The sequence below is a fragment of the Prionailurus viverrinus genome, chromosome E1, assembly GCF_022837055.1.
Source record: "Prionailurus viverrinus isolate Anna chromosome E1, UM_Priviv_1.0, whole genome shotgun sequence".
Classification (NCBI taxonomy): Eukaryota; Metazoa; Chordata; class Mammalia; order Carnivora; family Felidae; genus Prionailurus; species Prionailurus viverrinus.
The window spans coordinates 26,953,992-26,974,127 of NC_062574.1; the positions used below are offsets into that span (position 1 = coordinate 26,953,992).

General features: G+C 39.2%; 3 protein-coding genes across 6 annotated transcripts in view; 1 reads left to right on the plus strand and 2 right to left on the minus strand.

Moving 5' to 3' along the window:
• VMP1 (vacuole membrane protein 1) overlaps positions 1–6,901 on the minus strand; it is a 127,935-nt gene extending 121,034 nt beyond the window's left edge. For both annotated transcript variants that reach the window (XM_047832385.1, XM_047832384.1), the window contains exon 1: positions 6,763–6,901. The gene's annotated coding sequence lies outside the window, so the exon portion shown is untranslated. The remainder of the gene's footprint in view (positions 1–6,762) is intronic.
• The window catches only part of PTRH2 (peptidyl-tRNA hydrolase 2), a 57,259-nt gene extending 43,781 nt beyond the window's left edge, over positions 1–13,478 (plus strand). The window contains exons 1-2 of one of the 3 annotated variants that reach the window (XM_047832388.1): positions 6,947–7,152; positions 12,855–13,478. In XM_047832388.1, coding sequence (XP_047688344.1) covers positions 12,855–13,394 — 540 coding nt within the window. In that variant the 5' untranslated portion in view covers positions 6,947–7,152 and the 3' untranslated portion in view covers positions 13,395–13,478. Of the gene's footprint in view, positions 1–6,946; positions 7,153–7,192; positions 7,417–12,854 lie in introns of those variants that run through there. The other 2 variants (XM_047832386.1, XM_047832389.1) reach the window with 2 other exon arrangements.
• Positions 13,479–17,294: 3,816 nt separating this feature from the next.
• The window catches only part of CLTC (clathrin heavy chain), a 65,870-nt gene continuing 63,028 nt past the window's right edge, over positions 17,295–20,136 (minus strand). Inside the window, exon 32 of the mRNA XM_047834027.1 lies at positions 17,295–18,373. Coding sequence (XP_047689983.1) covers positions 18,249–18,373 — 125 coding nt within the window. The 3' untranslated portion in view covers positions 17,295–18,248. The remainder of the gene's footprint in view (positions 18,374–20,136) is intronic.

The window sequence follows — 20,136 nt, forward strand, 5'->3', positions numbered from 1 at the left end:
GTAGAAGATCTTAATAAAATTGAGACTTATTTGAAAAAATAAGTAAATAAATAAACATTAAAAAATAATAATAAACTTTACTGGACTTTAGTCTGGTCTCATTTAGACCACAGAATAAGAACTCACAGAGCTGATCCTTTCTTAAAAGAATTCTGAATAAGTAAAAACTTTCACATGCTTTATATATATATGTGTGTGTGTACACACACACACACACATATATACATATATATGCATACATGTATGTGTGTATATATATATACATACACACATACACATATATATATAAATATGTAGGCATATGTAAAAATATAAATATGTAGGTATATGTGTATGTGTGTGTGTGTGTATATATATATATATATATATATATATATATATGAAAAAAGTGAACAACCTGGTTCCCCTCTGTCCCTCATCTATCTAGTACTCTCCCTGCTAGATATACCCACTTTTATTACTTTTGTGTATTTGTTTTTTCTTCAAACACTCCTTGGCCTCCTTTGCCAGCTCTCTTTTACCTGACCTGGGCCCTCTCCTCTTCCCTGTCACCCCAAGTGATTTATTTGGTCCTGTAGTTTAAAATACTAGCCTGAATTTGTTTTAATTTTTTTAATGTTTATTTTTGAGAGAGAGAGTCAGAGTGTGAGTGGAGTGCAGGCAGAGAGAGAGGGTGACATAGATCTGAAGCAGTCTCCAGGCTCTAAGCTGTCAGCACAGACCCTGATGCAGGGCTCGAACTCAGGAAGCGTGAGATCATGACCTGAGCTGAAGTTGGACACTTAACCAATGTAGCCACCCAGGCGCCCCTAAAATACTAACCTGAATTTGCATTTCTGGTCCTGATCTCTAGATCTGTGTCCCTAATACCACATTTGGATGATTGCTAAGCATCTCAAATTTAACATGTCCTTCCCATCCCCCTTCTTGTCACAAACCTGGTCCTTCCCAAACCTTCCCTCTCCCAGTACTTGGCACAACCCTCCACCTAGTTACTAAATCCAGAAGCACAGTCATCCTTGACTCTTCTTATTTCCTTACTCTTCACATCTAATCCAGGACCCAGTCCTATTCCAAATATATTTAGTATCCACCCACGGGTCTCCACTTGTTTGCCACCACTGTGGTCCAGGCCATTTTCATCTCTCATTTAGACTACTGCCATGGACTCCTAACTTCTCTTTCCATTTTTATTCTTGTCCCCTTCAATTCATCCTTCACATGTGAACGAGAGTAGAGTCCTTATAAATCATACTACTCCCCTACTTGAAATTGTAGGACTTCCTATTACGCTCAAAATCAAATCCAAATTCATTTCCATGGCCTACAAAGCTCTATATAATCTGGACCATGAGTATGTTCCCTACCTCATTTCATGTTGCTGTATTCCACGTATACTGTGCTAGAATCTCAAATGGGCACACATCCACATTAACTCTCATACCTTTGTTTCCTTCATAATATTTACTACACTGTTTATTCTTTCATTTCTGTGTTTACTCCTTTCTCTATCAGGGTCCCAACTAAAATACATTTGTCCTTGCTTCCCACTGTTTTCTCCAAAACCTGGTAAAGGAACTAACACAAGATTTTTAGATTTTTTTCCCTGATTGGATGAATGAACAGATACAGCAATAGATGTCATTGCAGAATAATCTTCCCATGCAAAGAAAGTAAGTGCTAGAAGATAACAATGCACGTTAAATTCCCAAATAGCAATTCTCAAATTCTGTTATGGTTTGCACAGATAATGTAAACTAATAACAATAACATACAAAAAAACTGAGAGAATAGCCTATTAGAATACCTCATTTGGTTAAGAATCTCACACACGTTGTAAAATATTCACAAAATGAAATATATATATATTTATTTACTGAACCTTCATTAATACTGAGCAAACAATAGCAAGTAAGCAGCAACAAAAAGACATGTGTTCAAAGAAGGTTGGGAAAGAGTTTTCTCTTAGCAACTTGCTCAGTAGGCTACCTGATGATAACAATAACAATCATGATTAACTATATGCCATTCCAAACACTTTACTTAAATCTATTCATTTAACTTTAACAGGTACCGACTTCATAGCCTAGGAGGAAGAGGTTAAGTAACTAGCCCAAGGGTTGCACAGTAGTAAAAGCTGGAATTTGAAAGAATGCAATCTAGCTTCATTGCCCTGGCTCTTAACACTATCTACCTAGTACTTCTAAAAAAAAAATTATAAAGACCAAGGTTATTATTTTTTTAATTTTTAAAAATGTTTTATTTATTTTCAAGAGAAAAAGAGTGAGAGAGACACAGTGCAAGCCGGGGAGGGGCAGAGGGAGAGGGAGTCACACAGAATCTGAAGCAGGCTCCAGGCTCTGAGCTGCCAGCACAGAGCCCGATGCAGGGATCAAACCGCAAATCATGAGATCATGACCTGAGCCAAAGTCCGGCACTTAACCAACTGAGCCACCCAGGCGCCCCAAGACCAAGGTTATTATTAAAGAACTTCAAGAACAAGAGAAAACATCATAATGAAATACTGAAAAGATAATGTATCTCTGAATACCAACAAACTCTTTAGCAATTTCAGTTAGACTAGCTGGGACAGGATTACTCAATGGGTCACCCTTGCTTAATTTAAAAAAGCCTTAAGCTTTAAATGCCTTAGTCTTTTATCTGACACAGAAAAGTGTCTCCTGTTCAAATTTCCAAAACCTTCAAGGAGGATAATATTTTTAAATGAGCTTTACCGAAGGGTTTACATAATATATAATATCAGTTCGGCAAACCCTAAACACAGTTGCTTTCCTAAATAGAGTTTCTTGAAGCAATAAACTCTAATAGTTTACCCCTCAAAATACTTGCAAGTCTGTGAAAGCAGATTATTAACTAATACAACAACAAACACATTATCACTTAATTCATTAAGTTTGTTTCTGAGGTTTAGTAAAGATTCTCTAATCTGGAGTTTATGTCTGTACCAAAGAGAGAGAGAAACGCCAACAAAAAGCACTGGGCGAAAAAACAGTGATTATTAAGTATTTGGCCGTATAATCTCCAAAAATGGCGAGAGACTAAACAGGTTTTATGAAATCAGTGGAAACAAAACAGTTCTCAATAAGAAAAGAAATGAACTATTCTACACTGGCTATTTACCCAGAATAAAATAGAGAAATGGCTCAATAAATTAACAGATAATTAATATAACAGAATATTAAAATCACAAATAGTTTGGGGAGATTTTTAAACAGGAACAAAGAAATTAAAACAGCTTCTTCCTTACTACCAACAAAATTTACTCAGTAGAGAAACGTGTTACAAAGATACTCTGTCTTTTCCACTTGTCAGAAAGAAGACACCTTGATATCTGATAGTAATGCAGCATGAACTCAGAAAAACTGTTCTGAAGAACAGAACTAATTTTCTTTCTTTCTTTATTCCATTCCACTGCAAATCTTGGCAAGCACAGTGTTTTTGTTTTCCTAGAATTTATAAGAATAAATCAGCTAAGGGGTGCTTTGGTGGCTCAGTTGGTTTAAGCGCCCAACTTGGGCTCAGGTCATGATCGTGTGGTTCATAAGTTTGAGCCCCACATAGGGCTCTGCGCTGACAGCTCAGAGCCTGGAGCCTGCCTTGGATGCTGTGTGTCTCTCTCTGCCCCTCCCCTGCTTGCGCTCTGTCTCTCTCTCAAAAATGAATAAAAACGTTAAAAAAATTAAAAAAAGAATAAATCAGCTAAAAAGGGAAAAATGTATACACACATATAGATCCCTTTAATACATAGAAGAAACTATTTTCATGCAAACTGGAAAATAATACCAAACCATAAAAAGATGCCTGGAAACAACCTTAGAAGAACAGAGAAAAGACTTGTAATTTCATTTCCAGTTCAGGGTGTGGCACTACCTAAACCATATGACCTCAGGCAAGCCAATTACTGATTGTTTGTGGGGCTCAATTTTCTCCTCTGTTAAATGGGAAGAATATAACTATATGTTCATAGAGATTGCTTCTAATTCTACATATTGCTTTCAGTAGGCTTTGGTGAAATGATAACGTTTTTTACTTAATAGAAGTAAGTAATGTTATTTCTAACCTTTAGTTAACTATATGTAAGCACCAAAAACTTCAACTTCCTCTGCATTTGGAAATTCTTTTTTTTTCTTTTTTTTTTTTTTTTTTTTTTTGAGGAGAGAATCTCTCTCTCTCTTTTCTTTTTAAACATTTTATTTTATTTTTGGGGGGAGACACAGAGCTAACAGGGGAGGGGCAGAGAGAGAAGGAGACACAGAATCTGAAGCAGGCTCCAGGCTCTGCAAACCCTGAGCTCTGAGCTGTCAGCATACAGCCTGATGCGGGGCTGGAACCCAAGAACCGTGAGATCATGACCTGAACCAAAGTCAGACACTCAACCAACTGAGCCACCCAGGCACCCTGAAAGAGAGAATCTTTTTTTTTTCTTTAATTTTTTTTAACGTTTATTCATTCATTATTGAGAGATAGAGAGAGACTGAGCATGAGCAGGGGAGGGGCAAAGGGAGGGGAGATGCAGAATCCAAAGCAGGCTCCAGGCTCCTGGCTGTCAGCACAGAACCCGATGAGGAGCTCGAACTCACAAACCGTGAGATCATGACCTGGGCCGAAGTCGGATGTCCAACCGACTGAGCCACCCAGGCACCCCAGAAAGAGAGAGAATCTTAGGCAGGCTCCAAATCCATCACAGAGCCCAATGGTGAGATCATGACCCAAGCCAAAAGCAAGAGTCAAATGCTCAACCAACTGAGCTATCTAGGTGCCCTGCACTTGGAAAAAAAATTTTTTATGTCTATTTATTTATTTTGAGAGAGACCACCCATGGGAGGGAGTGGCAGAGAGACAGAGACAGAGAGAGAGAGAGATGAGAGAGAGAGAAAATCCCAAGCAGGCTCCACACCAGCAGCACTGAGCCTGACCTGGGGCTCAAACTCAAACTGTGAGATCATGACCTGAGCTGAAATTAAGAGTCAGACATTTAACCGACTGAGCCACCCAGGCAAACCCTTGCACTTGGAAATTCTTAAGTGACAATACATGATGACCAAGAAAGATCAGATTTAAACTACCAAATGCAAAACTATACTCATTTTCTAGTCACCTACTTATTAACCACGATGACTAATGCAATGGGTTACAGTATGAAACTATTCGTAGGTAGCTTTTATTGGGTCCAAAACTAGGGCAAAGATCATCTCAGAAGTGTGTGATAATATTTTCAGCTAAGTAACACTTAATATAAAACATCAAACTGTGAAATGATACAAAGCAACAGTATTCTGCAGTGATATATTTCCAGCTTTCAGAGTAAACTGACACCATCACCATATTTTAATTTATATAGTGATTTCCCATTTACTATCTCACTTAACCATTGTGAAAATCCTATGAAATAAAGTGAGCAGTACTTTTATCAACACAATCCAGACCAGCTCAGAATCCAGACCAGCTCAGAAAGTTAGGTAACCTACCAACCTTTATTCTGGAATGTGAGTCACAGAAATTGAACTGTACTAATCAAGTAAGATATATCTCTCAAAGGGAAGAAAAAAGCTTTAGTGTTTTAAAATAATATAGGCAAAGAAGTAAAATATAAAAGATTTCTACTACAGAATCATTTCATACCCACACAAATTGGCCGTATTTGTCTAGGTACTACCATCCCTCTTCCAAAGATCAATAAAAACATAATCTAGAACGCATAAAATGTTCCCGGTAAATAATTTCTTACCATTATCATTTATGTTAAGAATACACAACAAAAATCACAGCTCATGATAATACAATTAATAGGCAGTAGCGGTCAGAACATTAAATTCTCTATCATTACATCATAGAAATCCTTGTACAAATTTCTCCAAAAGATCAGTCAGTGCAGTCTCTCTACAAAATTTCTGACAACAGCCCCAAAGGAGAATTGAAAGACACTGAAGTTAAGAAAAGGAGGTGTCTTGCCATGATAGGTAAACTGTGTCAGAGCCTATATGAGATTTTTGCATGATCTGCATAAAAACAAAGATAATACTTTAAACCTACTGGAGGTCATTAAGTAATCTTAGTGTGACACAGGGCCACATATGGCTTCTTGGAATTTTAGAGATTAAGCCGATCCCCAGGTTTTACTGCAAGTACCTCCGCTGTAATAGAACAGGGCGAGGAGAGTGTCCGAAATTTGGAAGAGGTAGAAAATCCTGCCCCTCATAAAGTAGTAAGATATACGTGAAGGGTTTTTGCAAAAGATCAACGGAGCTAAGGCCCCATTCCCTTGGCCACCAACGCTTTAGATGGCACTTACACGCCTGAATTTTGTTTAGAAGCGAATGCATTTAGTATCATGTATTAGTGGCTGGGGAGGGCAAGAACCAAACTGACAGGTCCTGAGAAACAGCTTGGTCATCAGCAGGGAGGATCTTCTCCACTTACTCTGAGGTTCTAGATACCGGGGAAGGAAGAAGAGATGGGTACTCTACAGAAGCTTAGAAGAGCTTCCAAGTCCGCGACGATGAGAGCGAATGATAGGAAATCCAGTGTATGGGTTCACTGTACCGGGGTGAACCGTGAGGTGTCCCAGATAACCTGGCTACCGCCAGACCGAGAGAGTCAGCAGCGCCCTAAAACACTGCTTGAAGTCGAAATCACGGTGCCCCACATCTATATGATCTAAATGGGAGAGCTCCGGAAGAAGCCAAGCCCTGATGACAGTCTCAGGCTTCCGTCCCCAATTTCACGCGCTCGTTTACCTACCCGCTCTGACCCCGGCTTCTCCGGATCTCAGTATCCTGGAAGCGGCTCCTGACCGACTCTCACACCCGCCGCTGGGGTCCGGCCAACCGGAACTCGCTCTCGTCACTTCCGGTCCGTTTCCCACCCCCCATCCCTCCGGGGACCGCCTCCAAGAGACAAAAGTTCCTTTTTCTTTTCTGCAACCTCCGAAGATCTTCGCGGGATTTCAGTTCGGGTCTGGGTTCGGGACCTGTGGGCGGGACGACAGGAAGAATGACTGTTGTCTTCGCGGTTCTTGATCCGGAACTTATCATGGAGTCCCGGAAGAGGTAACTCGTGGGATAGAAGCGTGTTCACTACGCGAGGAGGAAAACGGAGCGGCGCGAGTGAGGCGTTGGTGAGGTTCTCTAGGTAAGTCGGCCCTTCATTGGGAGGTAATTTTGCATTCTCTCTCCAATTGGAATGTTTCTTTCCACCTCATTACATACCTCCTCCCCCGAGCCTTTCACCTCCGTAAACTGTCTTCCGCCCAACTGGACACTGGAGCCACTACTGCTGTTCAGCCAGTAGTCCTTTGGAAGAAGGGACCAAAATCCTGAGAAGGAGAAGAACCCAGAATTTCTTGTTCCCAGGCAGAGCCTTCATTCAGGCAGCATGGATACGCTTGCTCCGAATGTGAGAAAATACCGCGCAGGCCTGTTGAGTATTTATTGAATACCCACAGCGTATGAAATGGAGTCCTACGAGGAAAGGAAAGGTTTCCACGAATATGATCGAAAAATGTGTCTCTCTGTGTAACACAGATATAATGTTCAGAGAAGTGTTTAATCCTGTTAGCCCAGGCACTAGACTCTGAAAATGTGATGTGCAGTCGTTATGTGTAATTGCTGCAGCAGTTCTGTAGAGTAAATAATTAAGACTGATTGGGGGATGATAAACACTTGAGATTGGTGTCGTTTGAACCACGCCTTCATGGCTGAAGAGGTTGTGTGTGTTTGTGTTTGTGTATGTAAGTGAAGAAAATAGAAAATAATTCCTGGGAGAGATGGCTCTTTGAAGGGACCTAGTAATTTGGTGTCGCTGGATAGTACAGTATGAAGCAGAAGAGTAGATTAGGAGAAAGTAGGTAGCAACCAAACTGTGTAGTGCTCTGAATTTGTGCTAAGGGATTTGTTTTATATTTTAGGTGTTTACCTGGTAATATTTTTTTAAGTTTATTTATTTATTTTGAGAGAAAGAGCAAGCAGGAGAGGGGCAGAGAGAGAGAGAATCCCAAGCAGGCTCTGAACTGTCAGTGTAGAGCCCACTGCAGGGCTGGAGATCGAGATCATGACCTGAGCCAAAATCAGAAGTAGGTTGCTAAACCGACTGAGCCACCCAGGCACCTCCATCTGGTGGTTTTTGAGCAGAAAAATTACAGGATCAGATTTGTGTTTTACAAGTATAATTTTAGGGGTGCCTGGATGGCTCAGTCTCTTAAGCTTCAGACTCTTGATTACAGCTTAGGTCATGAGCTCACAGTTTGTGAGTTTGAGGTCTGCATGTGGCTCTCCCAGGAGCTTGCTTGGGTTTCTCTTTCTCCCTCTCTTCCCCCCACCCCCCCAAATAAATAAACTTTAAAAAAAAAGTATAATTTTAATGGCAGATGGACTAGGATGAAGTAGGATATGCATGAAGCAAATGAGGGAAGATCAGAGATAGAGAAGTAATTTGAAGGCTTTTGGCCAAGACATCGATAGGGCACTGGTAGCAAGGATAAGGAGATAGGTTGAACACAGATAAATTCAACAAGGTTTGGTGACTGGATGTGGTAGGCCAGTGGAGAAAAAGTCCAGGGTTACTAAGAAGTCAAGAATACAGAAAAAGGTGGGCCACATGGATGGCTCAGTGGTTGAGCTTCAAACTCTTGATTTCAGCTCAGGTCATGATCTCTTTATGGGAGCAAGCCCTGTATAGGGCTCTGCACTGACAAGTGGGGAGCATGCTTGGGATTCTCTCTCTCTCTCTCTCTCTCTCTCTCTCTCTCTCTCAATAAATAAATAATAATGGAAAAAAAAAAAAGAATACAGAAAAAGGAAATTTTAGAGGGAAAGGAAAATACCGAGTTCAGTGTAGGATACAGATTAGAATACTCTATAGTATTCTAGTAGAAGCTGGAAATTCCAGTTTGGAGCCCAGGAGATCTCCGGTGTCAGGAGTCCTCAGCATATGACAATTTGGGAATAAATGGGATTTGCTCTCTCCTGTATTAGATGTCAGCTCCATGAAGAGTGGGACTTTGTTTAGTTCAGTGCTCTATTTCTAAGGTCCAGAACAGTGCCTGGTGCACAATAGGCCTTCCATAAATATCAACTTATTGGATGAAAAGAGAGTTTATAGACCATCACTGTCCAATAGAACTTTCATGGAAATATTCTGTAGCTCAGAGTGACCGTTAGCCACTTTTAAGTTGTTGAGCTATTGGGCACTTGAAATGTGGCTAAGTGCAACTGAAGAATTGAATTTTTATTTAGTTTTAATTAAGTTTAAATAACTGTGTTGACTAATGGATACTGTATTGGATGATGTAGGCAAAGACTGAAAAGAAGGATAAACGTGTAAGCAGGTGCAATACATACATCAGAGGCAAACATCAGAGCTAGAGGAGACTGGAAAAAAAACTATCAGAAAGGTGGGATGATAATAGGGTGAAAGTTAGATTAAAGAATTAGAGGGAGGAAAGTTTAAAGAAACGTTATCATCAGTGAGTGGTGGGGAAAACTCAAGAAGAGGCCTAAAAGGAGGCAACTACATTTGGCAATTAACAAGTGTCTAATTCCTTAGCAATATCAGTTGAATGGGGAAAGGAGGCAGGTAATTAAAGAAGTTTAGAGGTAAAAGGAAAAAGAAGTCAGACAGTGGTCCAAGGGTCAAAAAGGATTGGGGAAATGTTTTTTTTTGTTTGTTTGTTTGTTTTTAGGTTAGAAAAGCCAAGGTATAGCCCCAGGGAGTACGATTAACGGGTGGGGAGCACGGTTCCGGAGGGAATGGGATCAAGAACATTGGTGAAAGGGGCTTAGTCTGGGAGGAATTAGAACACACCAGGAGGAGGGTTTTTACAGGACGTGTTTGTTTTGCAATGCCACCATTGCCCAGGATTATCCATGAGACTAAGAATAGTTATGTTTACCTTAGTCTCAATCACTGGGTTTTTGATATGTGTGTGGTGTATATGCAGAAAGGGAAAGAGGCTGAAACACCTTTTGGAGGAGTTAGATGATAATGTAATCAGGCTGATTAGGTGATTAGAACATCCTAAATAAAAATGTTAGGTATTAATGGTATTAATATGGTAGAATTAGAGACCTCATGAGGTATGGTACAGAAGCAATGAACTTTGTAATTTCTAGAACTTTTTCTTTCGTTTTTTTCTCTTACTGGCATGTTTGTTTTTTGGTGGTTATTTTTGGTTTGTTTAGTTTTTGTTGCTGTTGAGTGAGGGAGTGGCAGAGGGAGATAGAGAGAAGAGAATCTTAAGCAGGCTGCATGTTCATGAACTGTGAGATCATGACCTGAGCTGAAATCAAGAGGCAGGACACTCAACCAACTGAGCCACCCAGGAACCTGGTATATGTCTGTTTTTAGATAAAGTTCAGAAAGTGAGAAGCTTTCTGTCATGATCTCTAGATGAGTATATTTTATACTACTTTTATGAGTTATATTACTGTGGATAAGCAGGTTCTCTTTTAGATCCTTATTTTTCTCATCTTTAAAATGAGGCTCATGCCTTTTTTAATTTTCATAGCAACCATAATGGAAGTAAAGGGGTTAGCAAGTTATACAACACATAATAGGTCCTCTATATGTGGTTCCCATCTCCAGATAGTACCTGAATCTGGTATATAGGATATTTGGTTACTTTGCAACCTAGAAATGGGTGCAGAAAATCCTTCTAATTGTTGACATGGAGGTTATGGATATAATTTTTACATAATTGAGTATTTATTCACTTTGGAATCTAGTTGTTAGATTATGAAAAAGAAATCCTGATATGTAAGCCTCATGTAGTAACTAAATGATAGATGCATTCTGAGAAAATGTGGGTTCTAATAAGAATTTAATTTTTTTTTTCTGACTGTAAAAAGGCATGTAGAGCCATAAAGTACTATGTCAGTACAGCCCTGTCACCTTTATTAGTCATACCAGTGAAAGAGGACTGAAACTAGGTACTGACAGCTTACATGTGTGACCCTCTTGCCTCTGGCCATTCCGTGTCACTCTCCTTTGATCCCTCAATGTTTGTTTCCTAAATCTGTATTTCTGTGTTAAGTGACAGAAGCTTGAAACAAAAGGCCACATATTGAATGGTTTGATTTATATGAATGTCCAGAATAGGCAAAATAGACTAGCAAATGCCAGGGACCTGGGGGTAGAGAAAATGGGAAGCAACTGCCAATAGTTACACAGGTTTCTTTTTTTTTTTTTTGCATGCACAAGCAGGGGAGTGGAGCAAAGGGAGAGAGAGAGAATCCCAGGCAGGCTCCCTGTTCAGCATGGAACCCAGTGCAGGGCTCAATCCCATGACCCTGAGATCATGACCTGAGCTGAAATCGAGTTGGAAGCTCAGCAAACTGAGCCACTCAGGAGCCCCAAGGGATTGCTTTTTGAGGCAGTGAAAGTGTTCTGGGATTAGATAGTACTTATGGTTGTACAAACTTCTGGATGTATTAAAAAACCACTAAATTGTACACTTTAAAAAGATGAATTTTTATAGTATGCAGTATCTCAAGAAATTTAACATCCCCTATGGTATCCTTATTTTTAAAATTTTTAAAGATTTTATTATTTTTTTTAATGTTTATTTATATTTGAGAGAGAGAGAGAGAGAGTGTGTGTGCGTTAGCAAGGGAGGGGCAGAAAGAGATGGAGACAGAATCTGAAGCAGGCTCCAGGCTCTGAGCTGTCTGCACAGAGCCTGAGGTGGCCTTGAGATCAAGACCAAGCCGTAGTCAAGACACTTAACTGAGCCACCCAGGCGCTCCAAGATTTTATTTTTAAGTAACCTCCGCACCCAGTGTGGGGCTTGAACCCACAACCCTGAGATCAAGAGGCACGTGCTGTACCAACTGAGTCAGCCAGTCGCCCCATTCTCATTTAAAATATTTGTGATAAAGTATTTCCAAGATTGCCATCTATGCCATGTAGATTATCCGAGGGCACTTACTTATAAGCACTACAAATATGGTAGTCCCATGTATTTCAATATATAAATGGTTAGATGCTGTTCCACTAGAAGAAACTGATGGTTATTTGTGCCTATACATGGAAGCATTCTGAATGTAACAGCAACTGTAGACTGATACGGGTGTTTTATTGGTGATTCAAATACCATGAATAGCTTTGCTGAGGTAACAGGAATTTCTAAAATAAAGAATAAAGGATGATCTTCCTTTGTTTTATATGATAGTTACACTTCTGGTAAATTCAGTGTATATTAGAACTATGCAAAAAATATTTTGTGTCCATGTGTATAATGAAGTTAGCTTCTGGTCTCAGTGATTGATGGTTTTTTACCTATAATTATTTCCAGCGGGAAAATCTTTGCTTTGTAAGACTTTTAGCATTCCATGCTTAGGTCTAGTAAATGTCAGCAGCACGCCTCACTCCAGGCCCATTGCTGTGACAACTAGGAACTTCTCTGAGGGGTTGGTACCATCCCCATTGAGAACCACTGCATTATGAAGACACAAATAAGCACTATATTCCAGAGAAGGGATGAGTTATTCTTGGTTTCTTTACGTCCTTTAGACAGCATGATAAAATAGAATATTTCCTTTGTCTACAAGACTTAGGGGGAAGACAGAGGAACAGAGCTTTATGGTATCCCAAGAACTAGATACTCCTTGAGATTCAGAATGATTGTAACTGCTTTACCTGAATTCTTGAATCTTTTCTAGTACAAAGGGAAGAAAAAACAGTACATTAAGATCCAAAATAATATTTTGCTTTTTTTCTGGATGACTTCATAATGGTTTTTAAATGTTGCCACTTATTTACCTAAATCAAGGTGTTTTGTCTGATAAGCCTGTAATTTTTCACTGCTATAGTGATAACTTTTTTTCCTTTCCTTTCAGATGCTCTCCAAATCCTTGGTGATGGAATATTTGGCTCATCCTGGTGCACTTAGCGTGGCTGCCGGAGTTGCTTGTGGCATGTGCCTGGGTTGGGGTCTCCGCGTACGCTTTGGGATGACTCCCAAAAGCTCAGTGAGCGAGATAGACACAGAGACTGGAAGTGAAGCAAGCATCTTAGGAGAAAGTGGGGAGTACAAAATGATTCTTGTGGTTCGAAATGACTTGAAGATGGGAAAAGGGAAAGTAGCTGCCCAGTGCTCTCATGCTGCTGTTTCTGCCTACAAGCAAATTCAAAGAAGAAACCCTGAATTGCTCAAACAATGGGAATACTGTGGCCAGCCCAAAGTGGTGGTCAAAGCCCCTGATGAAGAAACTCTGGTTGAATTATTGACCCATGCAAAAATGCTAGGACTGACTGTAAGTTTGATCCAAGATGCTGGACGTACTCAAATTGCACCTGGTTCTAGAACTGTCCTGGGAATTGGGCCAGGACCAGCAGATCTAATTGACAAAGTCACTGGTCACCTAAAACTTTACTAGGTGGAATTTTGTATGATGATTGTCCCACCACAATGTGTTTTGAAACTGTCAAATTCTAACAATAAAACTGAAATTCTCCCCCTACCTTCAGTATTTTTGAGATCAAAATCAATCCGTTCCCATGTTTTTATCAGGTACTTGGCTCAGTTATCTTGGCTTAAAAAAAAAAAAAAAAAGTCAAATGGTCCTGATGTTTCAAGTGATAGCTGCTGAAACAAAAAAATGTTTGAGAAACTGGTCACAACCAAATTGGATTTCAAGGGCGGGGGCGGGGGCAGCATTTCCTGTGCATGGTTACGTCCCTGTGTAATGGCTTTTCTTCCCCAAGACAACGCTGCTATACCCCATTGAAGGATCAGGGTTCAAGGTATTCTCATTGGATGCAAACTGCAGTTTGTTTTCCTGCCATCACTTTTTGGATGACTGATAGCCAACATTAATAGATCATGGTATAGCCCCACACAGCGGATTTACAGTCTGACCTTCTGGATTAACCCACCTGTGCAGTATTTCATGTTCATTTCCCTGACCCACACTGGCCAAAGATTTCTCAGTAGTGCTTCTACATCATAGCCTATAAAAAATTCCTTTTACTTCCCCACAACTTCCCTAATAGTGCAGGCATTGAAAAACTTGCAGAGTGACTTGTATGGACTTTGAAGGTAGTACTAGGCCCACACAAGAATCTATGGAAATGGTGAAGTGAATGTGGTGTGTCATCCAACATCCTACTGTTTCTTTACCTAGAACTTAAGGAACTAGATAGTTCAATTATTTAAGGGCATCTTTATTTCCCTTTTGATACATGGTTATCATGACATAATACCAATAGTTACTGTTACACCACCTGCCCAGGATAGGAGGGAGGTTCCGGTTCCCAAAAGCAACATAGCTTTTTGAATGAAAGTCTTTTAGGGGGACCCTGATAGTATTTCTAAATTGAGTATATCCCAAAGAACTAATGATGCCAGAGAGAATTTTGGCAACAGGTGCATGCAAAGTAGCTCCCATTCTCCACGATTAACTTCAGTAATTAGCATTACTTAGCATTGAGCTTCAAACATCTGCAGCACGATAACACTTCAAGGTCTAAGGTCAGTGGAGTCTGGGTAAAACAATAAAGACTACTGCACTCAGTCACAGTTTGTACTATTTGGTCAGTTTTATAGAGTTTACACTGGCATATGACAGCACAGGAGAAACTGCATCTGTGAATGATGCCACAGTAGCAACTGCTTCTAAATAGAATGTTTACACTAGATTCAAAAGTGATGCAACAGCATGTAATTGAGGCAAAGAGAACTTAATCCTAAATGCACCATTCTGGCTCATGTAATTTCTGAGGCTTGCCTCAGAGACTGATGGCTCCAAGTTCAAAGACAGTGCATTCCCAACAGGATGGCCAGCTGACTCAAGTAACTCTAAGTCATGGTATATCTACCAGGATGAATAGTATACAAATTCTAATAATTCCAGAAATATATTATGCTTATTTCCTACTTCACCTGTACTTAGTATTTATTTTATAGGGTGCTTAATCTTACAGTTCTCAAGGTATACTCTGCAAAACCCATAGGGTCTTTAAGATACTTTCAAGGGGTCAGATATTTTCGTAATGCTAAGACATTTTTTTTTTTTTTTTTTTTTTTTGCTGTGTTGACATTTGCACGGATAACACAAAAGCAAAAGCAAAGGTGGATAAAACCTCTGGCATCTTTCACGAATCAAGGCAGGGGCACCCTACCTATACAAGTAGTACTTCATTGCCCAATAGTGTCTCTCTCTCTCTCTCTCTCTCACACACACACACACACACACACACACACACACACGATTCACTTAATGTCCTTGATAAAGCAGTAAAAAAAAAAAATTATTAAATTTGACCCTTCACTACTTTCGTCTTAATATTCTAACACTGAACACTTCTGGTACACACTGAAGTATGAATGTTGTCCTGAGAGAAAAAAAAAATGTGTGGCTGAGCTGTGAGCTGAACTAGCAGCCTTGGTCATGGAAGAGTTTCACGTGTAAAAACTGACAAATTAAGTATCCAATTAGCCAATCATTTTAAGAAAAGCAACAGACCGTATTCTGGAAAACTTCTATCTACCTCTCCTCCAAGTTTCCCAAAACCTAAGATTTTTCTGATGAGATCAGTGTTCCTCACAGACAGGATTTTTAAAGATATGTGTCAACATTTAGAAAACCTGTACAACTTAATGAATCTATTTTCCATATAACCAATACATGAGGGTACAAATCATGCATAGATAAAAGATCTATTCAAACTAAAGACACTAATGGATTTTAATATAATGTTAAAGTTCAGTGTTACGGTTTCAGATTCCACATTTCAACTAACTACAAGTATCTGAAAAGGCTATTAAAATACTTTCCTAATTATACATCTTCGTGAGGCTAGACTTTCTTCACATACTTTTTAAAAAAAGTAGTAACAGTGAATGCAAACAGAATCCAGCAGTCTTCTGTGAAGAAAAACTTTGAAGAGACTTGTAAAAACAGTGCAATTCCATTTTTCTCATTTAAGAAATAAGGCTAATATATAATTGTTTATGTTTACATGCAATGAGTTTAATAGTTACATTTAAACAAATTTTTAAAATTTGTTTTTACAGAACATTCAAGCAGCCCTGCTTGGAGCTCATATCATTCTGTTGCTATTGTACTAATGTCTATGTTGAAATAGTTAACAAATATCAGATTTTTTTTTTTTTTTGGTACAATGGCTATATTTGGATACTAGGGCAAAAGATCACTGAAGGTATGTTTACCTCCTGAGAGGTTTTCCATTACTCTCTTCTCTCCTGTTTCAGTTACATTTAGACAATTATAAGAATTCTTAATACTGTTTCCTGTTTTAAGTTACTTCTCCCAGACCATCATCCTATTCAGAGTAATGTCATGGAAGATCCCTTAAAATAAAGTTTATTACCAATTTGTTCTACCGCTTATGTACAACACCCACTGCCAAGTCTTAAGGTAGGCATTTTGTGATTTAAACATACTCCTGCAAATAATTCTGGAAAGTACTCATCATGTTAATACACACAAGGGAACATATTCAGAGGTTCACAAAGTATAGGAAAGGTCCAGAAGAACACATCTCGACTGAAAAGGATTAAGCTCCCAAGGACCACTGCTATTCTCCCTGTTGATTTTGATTAACAACGAAAGCAGGGAGGCAGAGATCCACAGCAGAAGCATAAGTACAGCTCAATGTTTTCACTATGACAAACCAAAACAGGAGAAGGGATTTTCTAGTTAATACTATAATTTTAGGGGTAGGATGATTAAAAGTGGGCAGGGCAGGGGTTCTATGTTTAAAAAACAAAAAACAAAAAAACCTGTGCTGCTTATGGTCATCTGCCTGGTCGGTGTGGAGAATTATAGGGCAATACAAGGCTAGGTTTGGTGGAGGACTGGGTTTAATCCTCTAACTCTTTTGGGATTAAAAAGTGAAATGAACTTAAAGTAACATTCTCAGCCATGAACAAAAAGGGTTGAATTCAAACACTGGCTTAAAAAAATCCCACTTAAAAGTACTCATACTTTGGGGCCCTTTTCATGGTGAGGCACAGTATGTTAACTACATGCTTATATACTTTGATCGCAAGTTGACAGAATACCCATATCTGTTCATTTAAGTGAAATGCTTAGGTAAAAACCCTGAAGTGCCACTTGGTTAAAATGATGGGAGACAGTCAAAATGTGGCCTACTACAGTGCTCTTCAGAGCGCTGCATGTACCTTGTTAACCACAGGAATGTATATGATGTAATGCTGTGTATTTCCCTATCCCAATCCTCATTCTGCTTTTGCACTCACACCTCCCTGTACCGCCTCAATACCCAATATAAAACTACCACAACCACAGTTCTTTGGTTAAAATTTGAAAGGTATTTAATTAAAACTGCCATTCTACGTTATTTCCACAGTCCAGTAATTTATTTTAAATTTGAGTAATTTCAAATTCCACAAACAAAACTGAAGAACAGCAATATCTTGTTTGAATTCTCTCTTCTGTACACTCAGTGATCTAAAACACCACAATATCCAACATACACAAACCTCAGGGAAGGGTTAGTAAATACACACAGATTGGAATCATGGTGCTCTTTGTTCCTGAATGGAATGGTCCCACAGAAAAAGCACAGGATACAGCACAACGTAAGGGCACCTGTTACATATGAAGTGAGCAAAAACACACTAGCATTTTCTATATGCGTAATGAGGAAACCTGCATAGGTTAGAGGGCCTTTTATGCTCATTTAAAAGTCAGGCAATTTGTCTGTAATGCATTTTTCAAATAATTTGGAGAGCACTGCTATCCAATGTAGGATGTGCTGATTAGTGTTGTCTTTGTTGGCATTGACAGTCTTACATGGTCACATACCAATACTTTTGCTGTAGCTTTTGAGTAAGAGATTTAAATGCATTTTAGACAATACATATCATAAGCTGTTTACATACACTAAATTTAAGAGATTCAATATTAGAGTTTTTTTTTTCTTTAAACACTACAGAGTGCAAATCAGGTTCTTCACAACAGATTGAGTATTAAGCAGTTCTTCAAAGAATGAGGGGGAAGAAAAAAAGCCCAACTGAATAAACATTGAAACTATTCCCCTTTGAAAATAAATTCTAAAATGATGCGGAATGTGAAATAAGCTTTTAACACAGGTGATCCGAGTTTATAGTTAGAAACAAAAAGTAGTCCTTCATGAAATAAAGGTTACAAGAACATGTGCCTGTTTTCCCATTATAAACTGAGAAGCGGGTAGAGACGATGTTTCAGTACGAAAATAGGCGACTACAGGATCAGCTTTCTGTCTCACATGCTGTACCCAAAGCCAGGCTGTGGCTGCCCATAGGGTGGTGCAGTATAACCATAGCCAAAAGGTGCCTGGGGAGGGACTGCAACACTGGGTCCTGCTGTCAGCATCAACTGGGGCTGACCTAAAGAAGAAAAACAAGAAAGGGTAGGGGGTGGAGGGGCAGGAGGTGGGACAAATTGTTAGCAGTGTAGACTATCATACTCTAATCTCCCCTACTCTAAGAACATAATCAAAACTTAGAATGAGTTTTGTGGTGGTACTTTTGACTGTCACAATTTTGGCATCACACCCACCCTAAGAAGGGTTCTGCCTAAAAAGCCAAACAATTCAGGGCAGAGGGCAGAACAGTGACAGTAATTATGTTACCTCATTTTATTTAAAACAATATGCACAGGCATGCTTGACATGAATGGGCAAGACATCTGCCAATACACTTATCACCACATGGTACTCACACATGTTTGGTGAAATAAGCACAGGAAAGCTTAACTTTTTAATGATGTGGTTTTAACACAAATAAACTTTTAAAATTAGATTTAAATTTCTGATTTAAACAATATAAATGGTAATGAAATGAAATGGCAATCTAATGGATATCTAGGAAAGAATCTAGTACTAGTTAAGAGAAAAACAAAAACAAGACACATTCAAATATGCTTACGTATGAATACATCAGAACATAAATCTGTTTCAAATACTGTATTAGCACTCGTACTTCATTAAAAAAAATTTTCAGGGGCACCTGGGTAGCTCTGTCAGTTAAGTGTCCAACTTTGGCTCAGATCTTATGGTCTGTGTGTTCAAGCCCTGCAATCAGGCCCTGCACTAACAGTGCAAAGCCTGCTTGGGATTCTGTCTCTCCCCCACTTGGAAACACACTCTCTCTCAAAATAAAGAAATAAACTGAAAAAATTTTTAAGTAAACTCCACCCACAATGGTAGGGCTCAAACTCATGACCCCGAGATCAAGAGGTGCATGCTCTACCCTGACTGAACCAGCCAGGCACCCCAACACTCAACTACAAATAGTAGTTGATCACATACAGAAAATGACCTGTAGAGAAACCTGGTTTATTTAAAAGGAAAAAAACAATGTAACACCTCTATCCACTCCCTTGCAAAAGAAGTAATCTTAATCTCCCACTAGAATGTAAACCTAGTGCACAGTTTCTCTCAGACAGGTGACCTCAAGTCTCTCTTTTTTGTGAACAACCAGAATTTGTTTTGTGAGCAAATTCTTTTTGGAAACCAGCAGTTTATAAAAATCACTTTTTAACTTTGATACTGAAATTTTCAACTGCCTAGAAGGAGTCTCCATTTAAACACCCTGAAGGCAAGCCAAATTCAATAGGTGCTCCCAAAATATTACCCCCACCCTATTTTTGTTCCTACTGTTCCCTATCTGAAATATGTCAAACATCTTGCTCCCATCTTTTAACCTACTTTAATCATCTTTAATCTACTTTTAAGTTTATCTTCTCCAACTTTATCAAAACTATGCAGTCCTCCAAATTCCCAAAGTCTTTTTTATCTACAATAAAAAGGAGATTGGGGGGGGGGGGGGCACCTGGGTGGCTCAGTCAGTTAAGTGTCTGTTGATCTTAGCTCAGGCCTTGATTGTGAGTTCAAGCCCGGTGCTGGGCTCCACACTGGGTGTAAAGCCTACTTTAAAAAGTAAATAAGTAAGTAAGTAAGTAAGTAATTAAAAGGAGACAATGTCCTAATATGTTTGTCTATTATCATTTCCTTTAGCAGGCTGAGATATAATGGTCACAATTTTATGCCTTCCTCCAAAAAACACCTGATTACAGCGACATAATATATACCCTTTTAATCCATTGTTCAAATGTATCTGCTCACCAAGAGTACAAGTCTGAACTACTT